Here is a 26735-nt window from a genome sequence, read left to right as displayed (position 1 = left end):
TAAGCATTGCCTTATCAACAGCTTTGTGCCAGTTTTTTATATATATTATTATTTTTTTTGCATGAAAGGAGCAAAGTCTGAGACCCGTTATATTAGCAACACAATTTGTACCCTTTCTCACCTGTCGGCACTTTTGAAAGGAGGACAGGGCTATCTTGCAAGTTTCTGAACAGAGTTAGGGCTTTGCACACAGCTGTAACCGCTTTTGCAGTCCGCAGACTGCGGGTCCGCAAAACATGGATACTGGGCTTGTGCATTCTGCATTTTGTGGAACGGAACGTCCGGCCCATAATAGAACTGACCTATCCTTGTCTGTAATACGCAGATGAATAGGACATGTTCTATTTTTTTTTTGCAGGTGCCACGGAACGACATACTGATACGGACCGTGTTGTCCGCATCTTTTGCAGCCCTATTGAAGTGAATGGGTCCACAACCGACCTGTAAAAAATGTGAATCAGATGCGGACTAAAACAACGGACCTGCGCAAATCTATACCCGTTCATGGAAGGCATGGACTTTATTTCCTGTTTTTAGGACAGCCCAAGATGTGCAAAATTATTAGGAAGCGCGCTCATCAATTTAGGACTGGCATATGAGATGCCAGTCTTAATATCCCCCAATATTGTTTGTTAATGTAAAGAAAACTGTTAAACTTCTTCTAAAGCTTGTGTTAATCTTGCCGTCTTTTGACTGTAATGTTGTTTGTATTAACGATCTTTACTTAGTAGTCTCTGATTGACTTAAGGTCCTATTTCAGAATATCTGGTGGAGCTTCGAGAGTATGGCCCAGTGTATTCTACTTGGAGTGGCCTAGAAGGGGAGCTGCGTGAACCCCTGGAGGGAGTGTCTGCTTGCATTGGAAACTGCAGTACAGCATTGGAGGAGCTTACTGAAGATATGACAGAAGATTTCCTGCCAGTACTGAGAGAGTATACCCTCTACTCTGAATCTATGAAGGTAAACGCTACCGGGTCTGCATTACAGGGTTTTTCTCATATAGACATTTATGGCCTATACTGAGGTGGAACCTGTGGCCCCATCTCGTGGCAGCGGTGAATGGAGAGGTGGTTTCGCATGCACAGTCCTCTGTTTTATGGGAGTTCCGAAAACAGCTGAGGGTGCTTACTCGGCTATTTTTGGAACACCCATAGAATACGCATACGCAACCACCTCTCTATTTGCTGCTGCCACGAGACGGGACCCTGTTGTTGAGATAGTTGAGGGTACCACCTCTGGATATGCCATAATTGTCCAGATGAGAATAACCCTTTATTGTAGCCAATAATCCATGTGAGTTAAAGGGGTTGGCCAGTTTCCTATATGGATGACCTTTCTCTAGGATAGGTTATCAATATCAATAGGGGTCTGACTCCCGTCACCCCCGCCAATCAGCTGTTTGAAGAGAATACAGCACTTCAAAGCTGGTCAGGTTTAAAATCATTAATATACAGTATAATAAAGTAATGATTGGCTCAGTCAAAAAACCTAATACCCGAGAATGGGGACCTGTTTCTGATGTGACAGGCCAAGCATGCACTTTGCCGCCCTATTCATTTTCTATAGGACCAGAGGAAATAGCCGAGCAATGTAAGATGTACATGATGTAAACAATTACATAATCAAATCTACTAAACCTTAGATTTTCTGTTTTCGTGTTTGGGTTTCACTCCCCAGCTTTCTTGAGCCATAATGATTTATTTTTCCAATCACATAGTCTTATGAGGGCTTATGTTTTGTGGGACAAGTTGTACTTTCTAATGCTCCTTTAAGGACCCTGCCATTTTTCACCTTAAGGACCAGGCCATTTTTAGCAAATCTGACATGTCACTTTATGTGGTTATGACTTTAAAACGCTTTTACATATCCAGGCCATTCTGAGATTGTTTTCTCATCACATATTGTACTTCAAGACAGTGGTAAAATGGAGTAAAAAAAAAATTTCATTTTTATTTATAAAAAAAATACCAAATTTACCCAAAAAATTAAATATCAAATTTAAATTTCCCTACTTTTATAATAGATAGTAATACCTTCAAAAATAGTAATTACTTTACATTCCCCATATGTCTACTTCATGTTTTGAATCATTTTGAAAATTGCATTTTATTTTCTGGGGACATTAGAAGGCTTAGAAGTTTAGAAGCAAATCCAGCAAATTTCCAAACCCCAATTTTTTTCATGACCAGTTCAGTTATGAAGTCACTTTCTGGGGCTTACATATTAGAAACCGCCCATAAATCACACCATTTTAGAAATTACACCCCTCAAGCTATTAAAAACTGATTTTACAAACTGTTAACCCTTTAGGTGCCCCACGAGAATTAAATGAAAATGGGAATGAAATTTCAAAATTTCACTTTTTTTTTTTTTAGCATATTTTACATTTTAATCTATTTTTTTTCTTTAACACATTAAGGGTTAACAGCCAAACAAAACTCAAAATCTATTACCCTGAATCTGGAGTTTACAGAAACACCCCATGTGTGCTCAAAAACCGAAGTATGGGCGCACAGCAGGCTTCAGAGTGGAAGGAGCACCATATGGCTTTTGGAGAGCGGATTTAGCTGGAATGGTAATTGAGAGCTATGTCGCATATGAAGACACTCTGAGGTGGCCCTACAATGGAAACCCCTAAAACGTGACCCCATTCTGGAAACTACACCCCTCAAGGAATATTTCAAGGTGTGTAGTGAGCACTTTTACCCATTTACCCCTGAATACGCCAACATCCCATATGTGCTCAAAAAATTATAGCCTGCTGTATTGGCGCACAGCAGGCCTCTACAGGCAAAGTGCAAAATATGTTTTTTGCAGGTCTGAATTGCCAGACATGGATTTTAGCTGCCATGTCGCATAATTTTTTTTTCCTGAGGTCCCAAGAAATGAAAAACCCCAAAAAGTGACCCCATTTTGGAAACGGCACCCCCGTACAAACATTTTAAGTGGTGGAAAGGGTACTTTTTACTAAACGGGCGTTTCACAGAAGGCAGAAAGACTAGAGAGAATTTCAAAGCACACATTTGTATAAATGAAAAATTACTAGCAGACCCTAATTTTTCACTTTCACAAGGGGTTAATGGAGAAAATGCACCCCAGTATATGTTCCCCATTTTGCGAACACCCCATATGTGCTCGTAACCTGCTGTTTTGGCGCACATCAGGCCTCTACAGGCAAAGTGCAAAATATGTTTTTTGCAGGCCTGAATTGGCAGACATGGATTTTAGCTGCCATGTCGCATTAAAAAAAATTCCTGTGGTCCCCAGAAATGAAAAACCCCAAGAAGTGACCCCATTTCGGAAACGGCACCCCCGTACGAACATTTTAAGTGGTGGAAATGGTACTTTTTACTCAACAGGTGTCTCACAGAAAATAATATGTAGTGGTTGTTGGAAAGTGGATATTGAAGCGTGGTGGATTAATAAAGTGGAAATATTTCAGGGAGCATAAAAATTAATATTCCATGGAAGAATGGTAGATTCTGAAGCAGTCCTGCATGCACAGGCCAGGTTTTTCAGGTCAGGTTTTGTATTGGTAAATGGTGTCTTTCCTTATCCCTCTTTTGTGACACACCCGTCCTTGCTGTCTGGGGGACTTGACCTGGAAATGTTGCCCCGGGACAACTCGGGCACCATGACTTCCTGAAGTACTGGGACCCTCCCCAGCCTGGGTTTGAAAAATTAGGGCCTTGATTACCACCACTTGGAACTGAAGGAAAGTTCCTCTGTGGCCTGAAGATTGAAATAAAATGTACGCATTGCACATATCCATTGGCTTTTAGATGTTCCACAATCCTCTCCTTAAGAATGGTTTCCATAAATTTCCCCACTATTGATGTCAGGCTTACTGGCCTATAGTTGCCAGATTCCTCCCTACTACCTTTATTGTGAATGGGCACAACATTTGCTAATTTCCACTCTTTTGGGACGACTCCTGTTACCAGTAATTGGTTAAATAAATCTGTTAATGGTTTTGCTAGTTCACCGCTAAGCTCTTTTAATAGCTTTTGGGTGTATCCCATCATGCCCCCTGTGACTTATTTGTATAAATTTTAGACAGCTGACTTAGAACCTCTTCCTCTGTAAAGACATGCTTCAAAAGATTAATTAGTCTTCTTTCCTAACTGAGGTCCTTTTCCTTCATTTTCCTTTGTAAAAACTGAACAGAAGTATTCATTGAGGCAGTCAGCTAGTTCTTTATCTTCTTCCATATAGCTTCCTTCTTTTGTTTTTAATTTGGTAATTCCTTGTTTTAGTTTCCTTTTTTTCATTTATGTATCTGAAGAATGTCTTATCGCCTTTTTTCACTGAATGAGCTAATTTCTCTTCTGCCTGTGCTTTAGAAGCTCTTATAACTTGTTTGGCCTCTCTCTGCCTAATCTTATAAATTTGGCTGTCATCCTCGTTGTTGTTTTTTTTATTATAATTACTAAATGCTATCTTTTTGTTTTTAATGGTTTTGGCCACTTCTGCTGAGTACCACAATGAGCTCTTCCTTTTTTTTTTGCTTTTACTGATAAGCCTAATGCAATTATCTGTTGCCTTCAATAGTTCCACTTTTAAGTAGTCCCACTTCTCCTGGACTCCATTGAAACTGTTCCAATCTGATAGGGACTCGCATACCACTAATCTAATTTTAGAAAAGTCAGTTTTTCTAAAATCTAAAACTTTAGTTTTTTTTGTGGTGTGACTCAGTCACTGTACTTATAGTAAACCACACTGACTGGTGATCACTAGATCCAAGCTTTCCCCTACAATAATATCAGATACCAAATTCCCATTTGTGAATACTAAATCTAAAATGGCCTCCTTCTGTGTTGGCTCCTCCACTCCACTTGCTGTAGAGATAATCCCAGTAGGGAATTTAGAATATCTGTACTCCTGGCAGAACTAGCTATTTTAGTTTTCCAGTTTACATCAGGTAGATTAAAGTCTCCCATAATGATAACTTCCCCCTTCAATGTCATTTTAGCTATTTCCTCAACTAGTAGATCATCTAATTCTTTGACTTGGCTAGGTGGTCTATATATCACACCTACACGAGTTACCTTATGATTATCAAGCTGCAACGTAACCCAAACTGACTCTAAATTGGTCTCACTAACTTGTATTAAATTAGAATTTATGCTATCTTTCACATACAGGGCCACCCCTCCCCTTTCTTGCCTTCTCTGTCTTTTCCTATATAGAGAGAACCCTGGTATTGTTATATCCCAGTCATTACTCCCATTGAACCATGTCTCAGTAACAGCCACTAAATCTATATTCTCAGATGCCATTATAGACTCAAGTTCATTGATCTTATTCCCTAAACTGCGAGCATTTGTAGACAAGACTCTGTGGCGTTCCAGCCAATCGCAGCACTGGCAGGGGACCCAAAACACTGGTGTCCCATGCCTGACCTAGGAGAAGACAGGTGCTGACCAGTTCAGCACCGGCCACTGACCTCCTCCCAACCCTCCCTGCAGCTGCTGACAGCTTCCTGCGCTGCAATGTGACAGACACATTGATCGGCCAATTGCACTGCTTGGATCTGCAAGGGGGTGGATCGGCACCATGCTGCTCTTTCCCGGCATGGCTGCCTGCCGGTAAGAGCAGTCATGGTGCCGCGATTCCACCCCGATCTTCCCTCAGAGCCCCGCAGACCTCATGAAGTACATGTACGTCATGGGTCTTTAAGTCCCGTCAAGATATGATTTACATGTACATCATGGGTCCTTAAGGGGTTAATATTGCATATGATATAGTGGGGAGCTGGAAAAAAAAATCCAAATGGTGTGGAATTAGAAAAAAGAATGCAATTCTGCCACAGTTTAGTTTTTTTACAGCATTCCCTATACGGTAAAATTGACCTGTTACCTTAATTCTCCAGGTCAATACAATTACAACAATACCACACTTGCATATAGTTTTTCTTTGTGTTTTAATCTGAAAAAATAAAATAAAAACTTTTAATCGCCATATTCTGACCCCTATAACTTTTTTGTAGTTATGTGTACAGAGCTGTATAAGAGCTCATTTTTGTGGGGCAATCTGTACTTTTCAGTGATACCATTTTGAAGTGTGTGACAGTTTGATCACTTTTTTATAAAAATTTGTGGGGGGGTGTAGTGACGACAAATGATGAATTAGCAATTTTTTTGTATATTTTTATTGGCGGTCGCCAAGGAGTTAAAATCCATGGTAATCCAGAAAACCAATTTAATTATGAAACATTGTAGACCCTGCTTTGTACCATAGGAATGTTTATTGCACTTGCAAAATATCCATAAAAAAGTTAATATTGGGGCAAAAAGCTGCCAGGCGAACTCATTGGGCATGGATACACATGGACTCTTGATGTCCCTGCATGGTTTTATTGTGATATGCCCTTTTTAATGGGATTTTGTGAGTACAATAAAAATCTTTGGATCCCTAAGCGGAGAACAATTATTTCTGACACCCTGATGAGTTATAGAGTTAAGTTTTCTTACTTTGCTGAATGTTACTTTATTGTATATTTGGAATACAGCCATATAGTCTCTGCTCCTCTGCACTCCCTGTGTATAGAGAGATTTCCCACTAGATCAGTGTCTTTAGGGGAGAATATCTCTGCACATGTCCTTTTATAAAATCCTATATGCTATGTAGGCATATGTAATCAGAAGCATATCAAGGCACACTAAAGGGCTGTACGGTAATCTTTGACTAGTACTACAGATAGAGTCCAGATCACAATTTTTTATTTTCCTCCTGCCCCCCCCCCCTTCTCCTGCTGTCAGCACTCAAAGCTGTACTGAAATATTTTATCAGGAGTGGTGTGCATGAGTGGATTGTGTATTTCAGTGCAGCTTTGAGTGCTGACAGCGGGGGAATGGGGAGGCAGTAGGAAAAATAAAAATAGTGATCTGGACTCCTTATCTGCAGTACTATGCATGGATTGCTATAGATAATAGTCCAAAATCACAGTCACAGACTCCCTTTAATTACATACCAAATATTTTGCAGGAAAAAATGTAGCTTGTAAAACAAAGCCTTCTTCCCTGCTGATGTATAGTTTGCTGCAGAGCTTTGTGTTATATAAAGATGGCTTATGGAGTCTCAATTTGGTTGATATGCCATATATTTCATGCTACTGATGAGTACCTCAAGCGCTAATGAATGTTGTGAACCCGATGACTTTCTGCATCACAGCTGACTATGGAACAGCTTTAAGGGCCTTGTTTTGACAGTTTTCATTTGCAACACATTGATAAAATCCAATCTGTTGTTCTTTTTGGGAAAACTAAGATGACCAGTAACTGAATACATGTATTTCTAGAATGTACTGAAGAAAAGGGATCAAGTACAAGCGGAGTATGAAGCCAAGCTGGAAGCTACAGCCTTGAAAAGAGAAGAGAGAACAGGAGTGAGTTTCCGTGTTTCATTTCCATTTATCACTAGCTCTTTATGTCTTGAATTTCTAAGTGATTGCACTTTTTATTTCTTCTATGACTGAGTGTTTACCAGTAGTAGATTACTGCTATCTGGATGCTTTTATATTATGTTTAAAAATTCCTAATTAGGGAGGCTGTTTATATGTATTATTAGAATTGTGCTCTTTTTAACAAAACTATTCTAATAATAAGCAGTCAGAATGAAATGAGTTGACTCACAGACAACACTTGCCACCTACCACAGCATAGATAAGTATGTGACTCTTGGAACCCCCACCGATCAGGGGAATCGGGGTCTTTGGGTACCCTGTGTCACTGGAGTGGTGGTGGACCACAGCTATCAGACTCGACCATCTCCATCAGTCCCTTAGAAGTAAATGGACCGGTGGTCCTGTATACATTTGGACCACTTTCTCCTGGACATTGCATATCGAGTGTTTGGCCTTCCATGTATCATACATTTACCCACTATCCTAGGCAAGAGCATATAAGGTACTGCTATAAATCTTTGCATGTCCCTTTTTCAGAAATCCCATTGCGACCATAATATTGATGGCAGCAACAGTTAAATATTTACAGCTTTTGCGCCATAGTCTTCCTTCCCCCCCCAAACAAGACTGTTCATACCTGCAGAGTGGCAGTTTTCCTGCTACTTTTGTTGAAGCCGCATAGAGAACAGCCTGGTAGACTGACAGGAAGATTTTCAGGTCTCTATCCTGAGGTCTACCGGTTATGTGCAGTCTTCTTTTGGCCACCATATGTCTAAATATTTAAAGGAGTTATCCAAGACTATAAAATGCTCCCCCATATGCCGGGGCCCCTCACAATGAATATACTTACCTGGCCCCCCTCTCACTGTGCCGCTCCTGGTCCCTGCACCGCCGCTGCTGCTTCTCTGCGTGCGCGAATGAAAACGTCCAGTGTCTGGGGGGGGGGAGCACCCAATGACAGATGGGGACGAGCCTCCATAGCGTCACCCGTGATGTTAGGGAGGCTCGTCCCTGTACCCACTGGCCCCCCGTGACACCGGATTTTTTAATCTGTCCATGTAGAGAAGCAGCAGCGGCGGTGTGGGGACCAGGAGTGGCGCGAGGAGCCAAGTAAGTATATTCATTGTGAGGGGTCCCACATATGGGGGAGCATTTAATAGTGTTGGATAACCCCTTTAATATTAGAAACCTACATGCTATTTCTGTCTTTTAATAATTAATTTTTTTTTACCCTACTTCTGATGTCAGGTGCCAACAGAGGTAGAGAAGTGCCAGGACAAGGTGGAATGCTTTAATGCAGATTTGAAGGCCGACATGGAGAGGTGGCAAAATAACAAGAGACAAGATTTTCGCCAGCTGCTCATGGGAATGGCTGACAAGAATGTCCAGTACTACGAGAAGGTAAAACAACAAGCTCCCGGACCATAATCATATACAGGTCCTTCTAAAAAAATTAGCATATTGTGATAAAGTTCATTATTTTCTGTAATGTACTGATAAACATTAGACTTTCATATATTTTAGATTCATTACACACAACTGAAGTAGTTCAAGCCTTTTATTGTTTTAATATTGATGATTTTGGCATACAGCTCATGAAAACCCAAATTTCCTATCTCAAAAATTAGCATATTTCATCCGACCAATAAAAGAAAAGTGTTTTTAATACAAAAAAAGTCAACCTTTAAATAATGATGTTCAGTTATGCACTCAATACTTGGTCGGAAATCCTTTTGCAGAAATGACTGCTTCAATGCGGTGTGGCATGGAGGCAATCAGCCTGTGGCACTGCTGAGGTGTTATGGAGGCCCAGGATGCTTCGACAGCAGCCTTAAGCTCATCCAGAGTGTTGGGTCTTGCGTCTCTCAACTTTCTCTTCCCAATATCCCACAGATTCCCTATGGGGTTCAGGTCAGGAGAGTTGGCAGGCCAATTGAGCACAGTAATACCATGGTCAGTAAACCATTTACCAGTGGTTTTGGCACTGTGAGCAGGTGCCAGGTCGTGCTGAAAAATGAAATCTTCATCTCCATAAAGCTTTTCAGCAGATGGAAGCATGAAGTGCTCCAAAATCTCCTGATGGCTAGCTGCATTGACCCTGCCCTTGATAAAACACAGTGGACCAACACCAGCAGCTGACATGGCACCCCAGACCATCACTGACTGTGGGTACTTGACACTGGACTTCAGGCATTTTAACATTTCCCTCTCCACAGTCTTCCTCCAGACTCTGGCACCTTGATTTCCGAATGACATGCAACAGTCCAGTGCTGCTTCTCTGTAGCCCAGGTCAGGCGCTTCTGCCTCTGTTTCTGGTTTAAAAGTGGCTTGACCTGGGGAATGCGGCACCTGTAGCCCATTTCCTGCACACGCCTGTACACGGTGGCTCTGGATGTTTCTACTCCAGACTCAGTCCACTGCTTCTGCAGGTCCCCCAAGGTCTGGAATCGGTCCTTCTCCACAATCTTCCTCAGGGTCCGGTCACCTCTTCTCGTTGTGCAGCGTTTTCTGCCACACTTTTTCCTTCCCACAGACTTCCCACTGAGGTGCCTTGATACAGCACTCTGGGAACAGCCTATTCGTTCAGAAATTTCTTTCTGTGTCTTACCCTCTTGCTTGAGGGTGTCAATGATGGCCTTCTGGACAGCAGTCAGGTCGGCAGTCTTACCCATGATTGCGGTTTTGAGTAATGAACCAGGCTGGGAGTTTTTAAAAGCCTCAGGAATCTTTTGCAGGTGTTTAGAGTTAATTAGTTGATTCAGATGATTAGGTTAATAGCTCGTTTAGAGAACCTTTTCATGATATGCTAATTTTTTTAGATAGGAATTTTGGATTTTCATGAGCTGTATGCCAAAATCATCAATATTAAAACAATAAAAGGCTTGAACTACTTCAGTTGGTGTGTAATGAATCTAAAATATATGAAAGTCTAATGTTTATAAGTACATTACAGAAAATAATGAACTTTATCACAATATGCACATTTTTTGAGAAGGACCTGTATCTGCTGTCTGGTAATATGAATATTCACATTCTGCTAGCATCCCAGATATTTGCAGTTGCATGCTCGTACAAAGCTAGTATCTGTGATGGGGAATGATCACTAGAGATTAGACTTCTCCAAGAGCAAATTATCGTCAAGGTTTCCCCACAGTAATAATGTTGGGAACTACTGTAGCGGAGCACTCTACAGTATCTTATTTTTGTAATTTGTCGTTTTATATGTCTGTCTAAGCATACATATTATTTATATTGTTTCAACCCTTCTAAGACCAAGGGCATTTGAAGACTGAATGTCCACAGCAACGTTTAAACTTTTGGAATACTACATAATCCACTGTGTATAACAGTACCAACTATGTGTACTGTGCCCCACCTAATGTAAATCGGTGCTGTAATACCCAAGAAGAAACGTCTGTCTTTTTCTGGTGTGCACCCTGCCTTTAGCTGGTTGTGAGATATATTGGTGGTTATGTAAATGCATGTCTGTATGCGGGGGGAGACAAAAACTAATGAATTAATGATTTGTTTGGATTTAATATAACATGCAGTGTCTTCTGTGATGTTGACACATGATTATAGGCTTCTGTGATGCCCATGGAAAATATATTTTTTTACAGAAAATTGTTTGGGTGGGTCGGTGGTTTTCAGATTTTTTTTTTTTTTTTTGCCACTGGCCATTAGATCAGCATTAGCAGTGATCTGTATATAGAGGCTTTCTGGGAGAGCACAGGTCATGTCCTCCAGCATGTGTTTGGTGTATTTTGTGATGGGGAGCTCACTTCAGGACTATCAGGCTGACACACTGCCCACCCATCTTTTTTGAATGGCATAGCACTATGCAGCTTGATTTGCCTTTTTAAAAGGATCAGATCCATTTATGTTGCTATAGCACATATAGCTGGATTGATTACATGAAGGGGTTAATGGGGATCACTTCAAAAGTGTCCCTTTTGATTTAAAGACTAGCTCTTGTATCGGTTAAAAGTTTACACATCATGTATAATGACTGTAATGGTGGAAACATCCATCTAGTTGTATCCGTTTTTTATAGTACCGATCATTTGTCTCTGGCTTGTACTTGCAGATTAAATGTGATTTATTGAATGTTCTTTTCTTTTTATTTTAACACTTTTTTTTTTTTTTTTTTTTTTTAACTAATTCTCTCCCCATTAGTGCCTTACAGCATGGGAGTCTATTATACCTCTGCTGCAAGACAAACCAGAGCCCAAGTGAAGAAGCTGGAAGAAACTGGGGACCGTCTTGCACTAAGCTTGAGTCTACTAAATCTCACACTGTACAAATCTGTGATGTGGGACTAATTAAGCTAAAGACGTTTTACTTAAATTTATGTTACAGTGCGAAAACAACAACTTTTTCTCATTTTCATTTCCTCCCCTATTTCTATGATTATAATGTGTATAGAGCTCTCTCATGGAATATTTCAACAGCAGCTGGTTTAACTAGGCTGAGAAGAGGCTTGAACCCATCTTCTGAATCGAGGGTCAACCACTTTAATCTGAAGGAGCTTTTCAATTTCCTTAACACTAAGTGAAAACTAAATCAACAGTTGAGAACGTGCTGAGTGCAATTAAAATGTCACCATAAAGCTGGATTCACACACGTTTTTGCAAAATCACTGCGACCAGATGTTACTTTGAAATCTATAGCAAATTATCAGAATGTCTACATGCACACTGTTTTGTGGCATGCTCTGTGTATAATTTTATTTTTTTGTTTTTGATGTGTGTCCCATAGGCTTCTCTATAGGATGTCAGAAAAATGTTAGCCACAAAAAAACAAGCTTATAAACACCGAAAACATGTGTGTGTGAAGGAGGCCGAACACAGCTTACCGTAATTTTTTAACCTACCTTTAAAGAGAGCCGTTTGTACTGAAAATTTGTGTATAGTCCTTCTCCTTCCTGTTCGCATGAGCTGTAATGGTGGCATGAAGTAGTTCCTCTTCAATGGTATTTTTTTACTTCCCCCAGAGATCGATGTCGTAAAAACCGCTAAATGTTGTATCTCTGCCCATCTCAGCCAGGTTATTGAGGGAAAATTAAGTTTACATTGGGGCCTTAATTAAAGTGCATCAAAGGGAACAACTGATTGAGACTTTTTGTTAATGTTTTTGAAGTCTGTGCAGAAGCAGAAATGAAATATGTTTATGACTTTTTTAAATAATAAAATATATTTGAAAGCTTGTTTGCATTAGTGTTTTATTAGATTTTAATTTTACAGTCGAACACTGAAGGATGAAATCTATCACACGAACCAGCAAAATGAACTTAGGAACAATTGTTAAAAAGTTTGTCAGAGTTGAAACTTTTTTGGAGGGGCAAACTGCAGGGAGGATGATAAAAAAAGAGAAAACGTAAATGCTCCTTCCTGTGTCTCAACTCCATCCTCTCAGCTGTGGTGTATTGCGGCTGAAATGGTGACATCCTGTATGCTGCTGCAGCCAATCGCTGGGCTCAGTGGTCTCATGTAGTGCATGGCTTAGGCCAGTGAGTGGATGAAGCAGTGTGTGGAACGTTACTGCTGCAGGCAAAAAAAACATTTCATGGCTGCAACCCAGCTCAGAGGGCAGTGGCGCTGGATTAAATGGGAGCTTGAAAAGGTATTTTTATCAGTGTCATTGCAGTTTGCCCCCAATGAGAAAATCACAGAAGTTTCCCCCAAGAAGTTTCAACTTGGAAAATCTCTTTATCACATTGATCCTCCTATAAAATTTTCCACGGCAAAAAAAGCATAGCAATCATTTTCTTTATTAGAAAAATATCAAAACAGCTTAATCAGGGATAATAATTTACAATATAAAATCACATAAATACCCCTGGACAAGAACCCCCGTAAAGATGTAATAACTACCAAAAGATGGCAATACTAGATATCTAAAGGATAGCAAACAAAGCTCATACAGATAGTATGAGCTTCATTTACTATACATTACTATCTGTATGAGCTTCATTTACTATACATTTACTCTATTATTCCTATCTTTTGGTACATGTTATTACATATTTATGGGATTCTTGTCCAGGGGCATTTTGTCCTTGGTACAGCTTAGAATGAGTATTTTATCATTAGTTTTGGTGTTATTCCTTTAATATTCTGTTTTGATATAGGGAATTATTCTTATCCTTAATAAAACCTTTTTGATATTTTTATAGTAAATAAAAGAGGTTTTAGCCTCTTTTTCCAAATGGGAATTTTTGAATGTAATCTTAATGGTTAGAGGAGGCTATTTATAATTTTGTGTTTTTCAAGACATTAGTCGGTATTTGGATTCAAGTATTAAAGTTCCAATATTCAAAATCCCTAAAATCCACATTTTATTGAGTCATTCTCAAACCAGAAAACACAATACAACAGCACTGTCAAGTGTTTCTGATTGGGACAGAATGGTTCTTACAGAATGATCTTTACATGGTAAACGGTAACAGTGTATAAGTAAAGTAAGTAAAGTTGATCAAGAGGAAGGCAAAAAAAACATGAGAAAGAAGCCAATTTTTATCATTTTAAGGGGAAAATGTTCTTCCACACTCCAATAAGGCAATCAGAATAACTCCCTGGATGAACAACCCTTCTCCAGAAATCTATTCGCTATAACCTGTAACATTACAATTCATCCAGGCCCCTCTTGAACGCTTAATTTTAGGGAATTCACCATAACCACCTCCTCAGGCAAAGTTCCATAGTCTCACTGCTCTTACCGTAAAGAATCCTCTATATTTGTGTACAAACCTTCTTTCTTCAGACGCAGAGGATGTCCCCTCGTCACAGTCCTGGGGATAAATAGATGATGGGATAGATCGCTGTACTGACCCCTGATATATTTATACATAGTTATTAGATCTCTCCTCAGTTGACTTTTTTTCTAAAGGGAATAACCCTAATTTTTATAATCTTTCTGGGTACGGTAGTCCACCCATTCCAGTTATTACTTTAGTTGCCCTCCTCTGAACCCTCTCCAGCTCTGCTATGTATGCCTTGTTCACAGTAGCCCAGAACTGTACACAGTACTCCATGTGTGGTCTCGCTAGTGATTTGTAAAGTGGCAGGACTATGTTCTCATCACTGGCATCTATGCCCCTTTTGATGCAACCCATAATCTAATTGACCTTGACAGCAGCTGCCTGACACTGGTTGCAACAGTTAAAGAAGCACTGCCACATAATTTTTTAGACTCTCACCTGTTATAAAGGTACTTGATGTAAACTAGTGAAGGTAATCTTCTTTCCAGCTACAGTATTTCAGTTATAATCTCCCTTCTGATCCTCAGCTGTCATATGACTGACACACTGACATTTCAAATAACACAGCATCTTGTGTGTGGATAGGAAGCAAATTTCTCTATGTATTCTTATAGGAGCCTCTATGTCGGTCTTCTAGGAAAGAACCGAGAGTAACAGACTTCCTTTCCTGTATCAGTTGGCGATCAGAGTGTTGGTCACATGACACAGCTGGGGATCAGAAGGTAGGTTATAACTGACAAATAGAGTCACTGGTAAGATTACCTTCACTATAGTTTACATCACATACCTTTCTAACAGGTCAGAGAATAAAAAAAGTGTGTGGGAGCACTTCTTCAAGTCCATTGTCCTCTAAAATTCATAGGTCCTTTTCCATGTGAGTGTTAGCCCTCTTGCACACAAACGTATTTTCATTCCGTTTTTTTTGCGGACCGTATACGGGACCATTTATTTCAGTAGGTCCGCAAAAAAAAAAATGAAGGTACTCAGTGTGCATTCCGTTTCTATATTTCCAAAAAAATAGAACATGTCCTATTATTGTCCGCATTACGGACAAGGTTAGTACTGTTCTATTAGGGGCCAGCTGTTCCGTTCTGCAAAATACGGAATGGACACGGATGTCATCTGTATTTTTTGAGGATCTGTTTTTTGCTGACCACAAAATACATACGGTCGTGTGTAACAGGCCTAACCTAGTGTTTTACCATTTAGTATGTACAGGTGACTTGCATTATTCCTTCCCATGTGCATAACCTTACATTTGTCAGTGTTAAACCTTATCTGCCCAAGCCTCCAGTCTATACAGATCCATCTGTAGCAGTATACTGTCCTCTTCCGTGTTAATTACTTTACACAGTTTAGTGTCATCTGCTAAAATTTATGTTTTACTGTGCAAGTCTTCTACAAGATCATTAATGAATATATTGAAGAGAATAGGGTCTGAGGTACTCCACTAGTGACAGTGACCCAATCTGAGTGTGTACCGTTAATAACCACCCTCTGTTTTCTATAATTGAGCCAGTTACTTACCCACTTACAGACGTTTTCTCCCAGTCCGAGCATTCTCATTTTATATACTAACCTTTTATGTGGTACAATGTCAAATGCTTTGGAGAAGTCAAGTCATCCATGGCTCACCCCGGTCCAGTCTAGAAGTTATCTCCTCATAGAAACTGATTAGATTAGTGTGACAGGACTGATCCCTCATATACCCTTGGTGAAATGACGTTACATGCTCATTTGCATTGAGCCAATTCAGGATAGCTTGACAGGGCCGAGTGTGACGACGTTTTCACTGCCTGATCTTGTCAAAGTGCAGAGAGCATGGCAGCTGCAGAGAGAGCCGAGCCTTTAGGAGTGATAACGCCCCCATTGCTCCTAGAGGCCAATTTGCATATATTAAAAAATCATTTTTCTCGGCAATACTGGCACATATGAACTTGGGACCAACACAGATGTCTTCAGCTGCCAAGTGCACATGTAACAGGTTTCATTGGTAAAAATCTGCTGAAAGATGCGTACTTCACTGGCCAGGAGACACACAAAAGGTGATGGCATACATGCTAAGGCCTCATGCGCACGACTGTATGTATTTTGAAGTCTGCAAAAAACGGATCCGCAAAAAATACAGATGACATCCGTTTGCATTCCATATTTTGCGAAACGGACCAGCAGGCCCCTAATAGAACAGTCTTATCCTTGTCCGTAATGCGGACAATAATAGGACCTGTTCTATTTTTTTTGCAGAACGGAAATATGGAAACAGAATGCACAACGGAGTACCTGTATACGGTCTGCAAAAAAAAAACAGATTGAACACAGAGAGAAAATAGTGCCTCTCACCTGAGTCCTTGGGCATTGGCCACACCACTCAAAATGTGAAATGATGAATAGAAGATATGTATGCGTACATTACTGTATGCAGCCTTTAACCTTGAGTTAAAGAAAGGAATCATTGTGTGTAGCAGGACGTATACATTTAAGGCCTGATATTCAGGGCGATTATCATGCATGAACATTCATACAAACGCTCGTTCACGATAATTGGCCAGTTAAAAGGTGCTGTTGATCACCTCATGAACGCACACAACATTCGCTCATTGAGTGCACCCACCTACGTGTAGATCATCACTTGTGGGCAGCAGATTGTGCTGTCTAAACAATGATTCTGTATAGGGACGAGAGATGACATAGCGATCGCTCCTCCTCATACCATGGAAGGGATTGTTGCATGTAATAGCAGCAGTCACTTCCACGGACAAGCAGGAGATTGTCGTGAAGGAACGCTACCTTCCCGATAACTGCCTGCTCCATGTAAATGGGCCTTTACCTGCAGTCTGACGTAACACCACAAATAACAGTGATCACCCCCTAAGTAGAGATAAGGTAGTAGACATTACCTGCAGTCCTAGTTAGTTTTTATTTCTGATAATGCAGTGCTGTGACTTTCATTCATTTTTGGATGTAACTTTTTATGTAGTCCTTCTTTTCTAATGTTTATCATAATTTTTCTTTCTTTTTTCTTATGCCAGTCCCTATGGTGGTGCAGGTTGGGACTCTATTTGCTCATTTGAGCTTTACATGGCCCCATATTATCTATTTACTTATTTTCTAACTCTTATTTACCTATTTAGCATTTTTAATGTATGTGCCTTGACGAACATCTTCACATAATGCAGGGGCTTTATTTGTTATGCGCTATATTAATAATATTATTAATATTTATATAGGGCTTTTTCTCTTTTTTTTTTTTTTTTTTTTTTTTCATTGCTAGTGCTTTTCTATATATATATATATATATATATATATATATATATATATATATATATATATATATATATATATATATATATATATATATATATATATATATATATATACATATATATATATATATATATATATTTTTTTTTTTAAAGCGCATGAGCGGTACTTTGGCACATGTGCTGGCTAAGCCTATATCTGTCCCTTTGCCACGACTGTATTTGTCCTTATTTTTTATTTGCATTTTTGATCACCCTGTTATGGGTTTATATTCTGTATTGTTATGCACCTTACTGAAGGTCTTTCCATAATGCAAAGGCTATATTTGTTGTGCGCTACATTAATACTATTAATATTATTTATATACCGCTTTATTTCATTTTGTCATTATCTTTATATAGTTATATAAATGGTACTTTGGCACAAGCACTGGCTAAGGCTACTTTCACACTTGCGTTCAGAGCGGATCCGTCTGAGAACGGATCCGTCTGCATTATATTGTAAAAAAAATTCTAAGTGTCAAAGTAGCCTCAGACGGATCCGTTTGAAAATTGAGCCATAGTGCGTCATATTCAAACGGATCCGTCCCCAATGACTTGCATTGTAAGTCTGGAATGATCAGTTTGCCTCTGCACGGCCAGGCGGACACCCGAACGCTGCAAGCAGCGTTCAGGTGTCCGCCTGCTGAGCGGAGCGGAGGCCAAACGCTGCCAGACTGATGCATTCTGAGCGGATCCGCATCCACTCAGAATGCATTAGGGCTGGACGGAAGCATTCGGGGCCACTTGTGAGAGCCTTTGAACGAAACTCACAAGCGAAGCCCCAAACACTAGTGTGAAAGTAGCCTCAGCCTATAACATTTATGTGAAAGGTATGCATCATGTTCGCTGTAATTATTTTTTCTTATTATTTTTAATTTATATTTTGCTTGCCGTGACTGTATTGGCCCTTATTTTTTATCATCTTCTTAGGGTTGTATTTATTGTATTAACATTGGTATGTTGTTACTTTGATGCATACACTATGCATTCCTTTATGTGTATTCTAGGGAGTTCTCTGACTTTATCCTTGCATTGCACATGCACTTACGGTACATTTGTTTCTTTCCCGTGACCTACTTCCTTTCCCTGTGCTCCACCATAGGTATGAGCAGTGAGGATCTTCCAGGTGCTGTTGTGCCACCATGTATATCACTTATCTAAGTTGTACTATACACTCACCTAAAGAATTATTAGGAACACCTGTTCTATTTCTCATTAATGCGATTATCTAGTCAACCAATCACATGGCAGTTGCTTCAATGCATGTAGGGTTGTGGTCCTGGTCAAGACAATCTCCTGAACTCCAAACTGAATGTCAGAATGGGAAAGAAAGGTGATTTAAGCAATTTTGAGCGTGGCATGGTTGTTGGTGCCAGACGGGCCGGTCTGAGTATTTCACAATCTGCTCAGTTACTGGGATTTTCACACACAACAATTTCTAGGGTTTACAAAGAATGGTGTGAAAAGGGAAAAACATCCAGTATGCGGCAGTCCTGTGGGCGAAAATGCCTTGTTGATGCTAGAGGTCAGAGGAGAATGGGCCGACTGATTCAAGCTGATAGAAGAGCAACGTTGACTGAAATAACCACTCGTTACAACCGAGGTATACAGCAAAGCATTTGTGAAGCCACAACACGCACAACCTAGAGGCGGGTGGGCTACAACAGCAGAAGACCCCACCGGGTACCACTCATCTCCACTACAAATAGGAAAATTTGCACGCTGACACCACCAGGAGCTGGCCCCTCCGCCTTTCATCTACCGCCGGCTTCTCCTACAGCAGGGCGCTCTATCTCTCCAGTGCCCGCCCAATCTTACCAATCAGGGGCGTAGCTAGAAATGACTGGGCCCCATAGCAAAAACTGGGCCCCCCTTCCCGGATCTCCCACCCCCAACATACCCATCGGACCTCCCACCCAAACATCCCCACAGCCCTCCCTAGATCCCCCCCCCTTCAGTGCCGTCCACAGATATCCCCCCCCCCCCTTCAGTGCCGTCCACAGATATCCCCCCCCCCCCCCCCTTCAGTGCTGTCCACAGATATCCCCCCCCCCCTTCAGTGCCGTCCACAGATATCCCCCCCCCCCTTCAGTGCCGTCCACAGATATCCCCCCCCCCCTTCAGTGCCGTCCACAGATATCCCCCCCTTCAGTGCCGTCCACAGATATCCCCCCCACCCAGAGCCGCTTCCTAGCTAATTTATTCACTGCACTTGCCTCTGTAAAATTGAAGAGAAGCGCTGTAATCTCGCACAGGCGCACTGGCAGAGGCCTGGAAGACGGTGCATGCGCCATTCAGATGCCTCTGCCAATGCGCCTGTGTGAGATTACGGCGCTTCTCTTCAATTTCACAGAGGCAAGTGCAGTGAATAAATTTGCTAGGAGGCGGCGCTGGGCTGGGAGATTGTAGGCACAGGCAGCATCGCTTTGCTGCCTGTGCCGTTCGCAGCACGCCCTGCGCTGATAAAGTCCGGTCACTGCGCGGGCCGCAGGTTTGGCATCACTGATCTAGGCTATTTAATGGACCATTCTACCAAATGATATTACCCCTAATTAAGCTGCTTAATTCATAGCAGTGATATGCATGGGGATTAAGGCTACTTTCACCCTAGCGTTTTTACTGGATCCGGAACGGAATGCATTTTGGAGCATTCCGCTATGTTCAGTTTTGTCCCCATTGACAATGAATGGGGACAAAACTGAAGCATTTTTTTCCAGGATTGAGCCCCTATGACGGAACTCAATACCGGAAAACTAAAACACTAGTGTGACAGTAGCCTAATCCCACAGTGCTCTGAAAGAGGCATTTTTCTTTCTCAACAGGTTTTATGGTGTTTATACCAATTGGTTGCAACTTTATGCACTAGCCCTGGTCCTCTACTTCATTTTGTTCATGCGATGTCACATAATGAAATTCTACATCTTTATTTATTTATGTATATATATCAGGCACTTAAATAGTATTTATGTATTTGGTTTATTTATGAGTTTATATATGAATACTATATTATATATATTTTCTACCTGGTGTATTTTAGTGCTGAGCTCTTTCACTAGTTCTATTGTAAACCACACTGTAGGGGGAGGATCTCTCGCATATATGTTTTCTGAGACCCCCAGAAAATTGTGGTGTTTTTAATTGGTTTTATTACGGTCCAGTAAAGTTTTTTTTGTTTTTTTTTTGCTTCTCAGGTGTGCGTCGGTCTTTTACATGTACCTTTCTCTCTTGTGTTATTGATCTTTCATACATGCTGTGACACACTGAAGGGTATTGTCTTGGAAAACAGGTATTTTCCTCCCAGTGTGCGCTGCTGGACTGATTGGCAGCCAGGTGGGGTCAAACACCGGACTGGATCTCAGGTGCCGGTCCGGGGTTTTAGCAACACCTAGCTGCCTTTAAAAGACAGCTGGGATCAGCAGAGGGGATCTATGTGTTGGCATCTGAGACTTGTGCCGAGTTGGAGGGCTGAGACCCGGGTGTAAGGGAAACAGGCTGCCTAAAGCCTTTCCTATGCACTTGACGAGGCAGAACTGCTAGCAGGGTGTGAACTAACACCCAGGAGATAAGGTGACTTTCTTGCTTTATGAACTTTTCATCTGTGTGAACAAACACCTAGACTGCAAAGTGACTTGCGTTTTATGCTATACCTTATGTGTGAATAAACACAAAAGCTTTGCTTTTCAAACACTTTTTTGCCTCTGTACTGCGTCCGCTTACCCTGCCTACCAGCAAATCCCTACAATGCTGATAGTACCCCTGTTTTTTATTCTGGTGGTGACCATCCCATTAGTGATGATACCTGCAGTCCTATGTAACACCACAGATATAGTGATATAGTATATAATTAATATAGTCAATAGTGAGGACGTATACAGCATATACAGTAGTCAGGACACATGTAGTACATAGTATATAGTCAGTAGCGAGGACACTTGTAGTACATAATATATACAGTTAGGTCCATATATCTTTGGACAGAGACAAACATTTTCTAATTTTTGTTCTGTACATTACCACAATGGATTTTGAAGAAAACAATTCAGATGCAGTTGAAGTTCAGACTTTCAGCTGTAATACAGTGGGTTGAACAAAATGATTGCATGAAAATGTGAGGAACTAAAGCATTTTTTTAACTCAATCATCAACCTTTATTTCAGGGGCTCAAAAGTAATTGGACAAATTAAATAATTGTAAATAAAATGTTAATTTCTAATACTTGGTTGAAAACCCTTTTTTTTTGGCAATGACTGCCTGAAGTCTTGAACTCATGGCCATCACCAAACACTGTGTTTCCTCCTTTTTAATGCTCTGCCAGGCCTTTACTGCAGCGGTTTTCAGTTTCTGTTTGTTTGTAGGCCTTTCTGTCTGAAGTTTAGTCTTTAACATGTGAAATGCATGCTCTATTGGGTTCAGATCAGGTGACTGACTTGGCCATTGAAGAATATTCCACTTCTTTGCTTTAATAAATTCTGGGGGTTGCTTTGGCTTTATGTTTTGGGTCATTGGTCGGCGTTTCATAATACATATGGACAATCAGTTTGGCTACATTTGGCTGGATTTGAGCACACCATATGTCTCTGAAAACCCTAGAATTCATCCGGCTGCTTCTGTCCTGTGTCACATCATTAATAAACATTAGTGACCCAGTGCCACTGGCAGCCATGCATGCCCAAGCCATCACACTGCCTCCGCTGTGTTTTACAGATGACGTGGTATTCTTTGGATCATGATCTGTACCATGCCTTCGTCATACTTTTTTCTTTCCATCATTCTGTTAGAGGTTGATCTTGGTTTCATCTGTCCAAAGAATGTTCTTCCAGAAGTGTGCTGGTTTTTAAGATGTTTTTTTAGCAAGTCCAATCTAGCCTTCTTATTTTTGAGGCTTATGAGTAGCTTGCACCATCCAGTGAACCTCTGTAGGGCTCCAGATGGAGACCAAAATGGTCGCCAATGCGACTTAGATTTGCAAAATGGCGACAAGACTTTGTAGTCTTGTTGCCAGTTGCGCCTTAGACTCTCCACTTTTCTGCCTCTTTAAGAAGAAAGGGCTTTCATCCAGCAAACACACGCTGCAGATGTCTGGTGGGTGAAGATCCGCCCCTCACACTACCCGACATAGAGGGTGGGCGTGGCTTGGGTTCCCGCACCTTGGGCTCCTGCCTCCAGCAGTCTCACAACTTTGGAGGTGAAGCTGAGTTGCTGGAGACATTTCAACTAAAGGATGACGTACAGAGCTCCCGCACAGTCCACGGACTAGGTGAATCACCCGTATACAGATTTATTACTGAGGTCTTAATGAGAAGCCAGGGATTGGTAAAACCTGTAAGAACATGTATAAGCACTCACTGTGCTGGTCTCATACCACAGGATCCCCCGGGCCACCCTATTGTGGCCTCAGTTGATTCTATCTTGTCTCCTTTATCAATTACCTTGGAAAAGGTGCTTACACCGTTGATAAAAAAACACCCGCTCGTTTCGACTGGATACGGCGCAGTTTTTGAAAGCTATTGCGAATCTCCATTCCATTCCCGTGGATAGTTGGCTAGTGACAATAGACGTTGTGAGTCTCTACACATCGATAGACCATGAGAAAGGGATTTAGGCGGTGGCAGAAGTGTTGTTAACAAGTGACTATTCCAATATACAACAATAATTTTTTCTGCAAATGCTACGTTTAGTTGTTTGAAAATTATTTCATGTTTGAAGATGCTTATTATTTACAGCGATGGGGAACTGCGATGGGATCGAATGTGGCCCTGCCCTACTCAAATGCGTTTGTCAGCTTTTGAAGAATCATATGTCTGGAATAATATGCATTATCAAGAAAATGTTATAATTTGGAAAAGATTCATAGACAATATTTTTGCGTGTGGCCGGGGCCACATGAGATCCTATCCAGTTTCTTTGAATATCTGAATATGGTTTGTGAAGGTTTGATGATCACTATTACCTGTGACAAGCATAAAATACGTTTTTTGGACACTGTTGTTATGAAAGAGGAGCATGGTCGTCTCTCAACTGATTTATTCAGGAAAGAGACTGACCTGACCCATCCACCCTCATTGAAAAAAAGCAATACCTAAATTGCAGTTCCAGAGAATTAGACAGATTGTTTCTGAGCCAATAACACAGGACTCAAGACTACATTAAAAATGTCTGAGAGATTTAGTGAAAGAGGGTACCCTAGGTCCATTTTGGATAAAGCTAAATTTAACCTTCCATCTCAGAACACTATGTGGACCAAACAGCAAAGGGTAGCATTTATACACAAATTCCTTCCTTATAATGTGAACTTCGACAATGTAGTCAGGAAACACTGGCATATTTTAACTAAAGCCTATCCTAGTGTGGAGGAGTTCAAAAATCCACCATTAATTTGTAATAAAAAGAATCCTAGTCTCAGAGATAAATTGGTGCATGCAGATTTAGGGAGTAAAAAAGAGCACATTGAGGACTGAAAAAAGGCACAATTCTGTGCCTCCACTGTCTGCAATGTTCTCACATAATTAAAGGTTCGGAGGTTTATCATCCCCACACAGGGCAAACCTTTAAAATAGAAGGATTCTTTACATGATCTATCTAATTAAATGGCCATGTGGTCTTGTGTATGTGGGAGAAACGATGCAGACAGTCAGTGGCGTCTCTAGCTTTCAAATATTTGGGGGGCACACTAGGGGCCAGGACAAAAGTAGGGGGGGCAGCTATAACAACGATACATTTACACAAGTACACTTAGAAATGCTGCTATACTTTACCTAAAATCGCAACAGGGAAGAAAAGTCCTGCTGTCTGTGGTTTAAAACAAAAATAAGAATCACTCAGATTTCAACATGTCCTAGTTGCCTGTGGATGACACTTTTATAGGGAGGGGGATCTGTGGATGACACTGCTATGGTGGGATCTGTGGATGACACATACCGTATATAGCATCTTATGCTATATGTGTCATCCACAGATCCACCCCATGACAGTGTCATCCCCATTTCCCCCTCCATAACAATGTCATCCACAGATCCCCCTCCCTATAGCAGTGTCATCCACAGATCCCCCTCCCTATAACAGTGTCATCCACAGATCCCCCTCCCTATAGCAGTGTCATCCGATCTCCCTCCCCGCCTCTCACAGGAGTGTACATTTGACATTTCTAAACTGTAATCCATATCCTGCAGTAACTTTAACTTAAAATCAGGATTCAGCGGCCGCTCATCTCTACTAGTACCTTAACCTTACACCACTCGGCTAGCTTCGGTAACAGGGCCAGGCTACAGCCTACAGGCACTGCCTGTTAGTTGTTACCGAGCGAGTGCTGATTTCTGCAGGTCAGAGGATACGGATTACAGTTTAGAAGAAATGTACACTCCTGTGAGCGGTCCAGACCAGTGACGGATCCAGAGCCTGGTCTCGGGAGGGGCACTTCCAGATTATTTTCTGGCCGCCGCCACAGAACAAGGGTGCTTATAGAACAGACTACACAGTGTAGAGGTATACTGTACATTGTGTGGCACAGTGTAGAGGTAAACTGTATATTGTGTGGCACAGTGTAGAGGTATACTGTATATTGTGTGGCACAGTGTAGAGGTATACTGTATATTGTGTGGCACAGTGTAGAGGTATACTGTATATTGTGTGGCACAGTGTAGAGGTATACTGTATATTGTGTGGCACAGTGTAGAGGTATACTGTATTGTGTGGCACAGTGTAGGGGTATACTGTACATTGTGTGGCACAGTGTAGCGGTATACTGTACATTGTGTGGCACAGTGTAGGCTATATGTGTATAACATAAACATATTTCACATGAAAATTTACAATTACTTGGCTTGGCTTTGGGGATCTCGGACACCACTTCACCACATTGGCCGGGAACTCGGTGGAGCTGATGTTGTGTTTTATCCTAATGAGAGAGATTTCATAATAAGGATTTGGAGAAGGGGCAGAGGGGTCACAGAGCATGGAGAGGCTGGTGCTGCTACTAGGGGGTCATACCATGGGGGAGTAATAAAGCCCACCATAATGCCCCCCCAGTAGAAATAATTCTCCTTATAATGTGACAATGCAAAAAATACCCCCTTGTAATGCCCTCAGTTAAGCTAATGTCCCCCATAATGTGCCAGTATAAAATACCCCTATATAGTGCCCCCAGTAAATGCCCCCATAGTGCTCCTCTCCCCCTTCCTCCTCGTGCCCCCTATAATGTACCAGTATAAAATGCCCCATATATCGTTCCCCAGTAGATGACCTCAGTGTCCCCCATAATTTGCAAGTATAAAATACCCCTTCTTAGTGCCCCCCGTAGATGACTCCATAGTACTGCTCTCCCCCCTTCCCCATAGTACCCACCATAATGTGTCCCAGTATAAAATGCTACTGTACAGAGCCCCCCATATAAAATACCTCTTCTTTGTGGCCTCAGTAGATGCCCCTCTAGTGTCCACCAATAATGTGCCAGTAATAAATGTCCCTCAATAACGTGCCAGTAATAAGTGCCCCCCATCACATGCCAGTAACAAGAGCCCACCAATGTGCCAGTAATAAGAGCCCAGCCCCCCATCATGTGCCAGTAATAAGAGCCCCCCCAATGTTCCAGTAACAAGAGCCCCATCATGTGCCAGTAATAAGCCCCCATCATGTGCCAGTAATAAGCCTCCCATCACGTGCCAGTAATAAGCCCCCCATCACATGCCAGTAATAAGCTCCCCATTACGTGCCAGTAATAAGCTCCCATTACGTGCCAGTAATAAGCCCCCCATCACGTGCCACTGGTGCCAGTAATAAGCCCCCCATCACGTGCCAGTAATAAGCCCCCCCAATGTGCCAGTAACAAGAGCCCCCCTAATGTGCCTGTAAAACTATTGTAAAAAAACAACCAAACACTTATACTTACCTCCATTTCAGCAATGCAGGCCTCTTCCGGCCTGTGTCCCGCGCTGTATGGCTTAGGCAGCGTGATGATGTCATCGCGCCACCTGCGCCGGCCTCTGATAGGCTGCAGGCACTAGGCCGGCAGCCTATCAGAGGAAGGGGAAGGGACACGCCTCTCCCTCCCCTGCACCGCCGCAGCAAAGGCAGATGACTATGGAGATGAGCGCAATGGAAGTTGGGGAGGCACAGCGTGATGTATGGGGGACCGTGGCCCCCTCTGGCCCCCCCCCCGGCGACGCCACTGCAGACAGTGAGGGACAGGATAAGTAAGCACAAGTCCAGGATAAGGACAAAAACTCTATTACTGTTGCCTCATCATTTTGACAAGTGCAAACATTCAGTGTCT

The 26735-nt window shown here is 41.5% G+C and overlaps 1 protein-coding gene across 2 annotated transcripts in view; it reads left to right on the top strand.

The window, feature by feature from the left end:
- Positions 1-12611, top strand: part of SNX30 (sorting nexin family member 30) — a 57206-nt gene extending 44595 nt beyond the window's left edge. The window contains exons 6-9 of one of the 2 annotated variants that reach the window (XM_044285941.1): positions 749-960; positions 7301-7387; positions 8654-8806; positions 11582-12611. In XM_044285941.1, the coding sequence (XP_044141876.1) occupies positions 749-960; positions 7301-7387; positions 8654-8806; positions 11582-11641 (512 nt within the window). In that variant the 3' untranslated portion in view covers positions 11642-12611. The remainder of the gene's footprint in view (positions 1-748; positions 961-7300; positions 7388-8653; positions 8807-11581) is intronic. The other variant, XM_044285949.1, reaches the window with a different exon arrangement.
- The last annotated feature ends 14124 nt before the right edge of the window (positions 12612-26735 follow it).

The sequence above is a fragment of the Bufo gargarizans genome, chromosome 1 (assembly GCF_014858855.1).
Source record: "Bufo gargarizans isolate SCDJY-AF-19 chromosome 1, ASM1485885v1, whole genome shotgun sequence".
NCBI classification, from domain to species: Eukaryota; Metazoa; Chordata; class Amphibia; order Anura; family Bufonidae; genus Bufo; species Bufo gargarizans.
The sequence above is the reverse complement of the archived record's forward strand: the minus strand, read 5'-3'. Positions and strand labels throughout refer to the sequence as shown.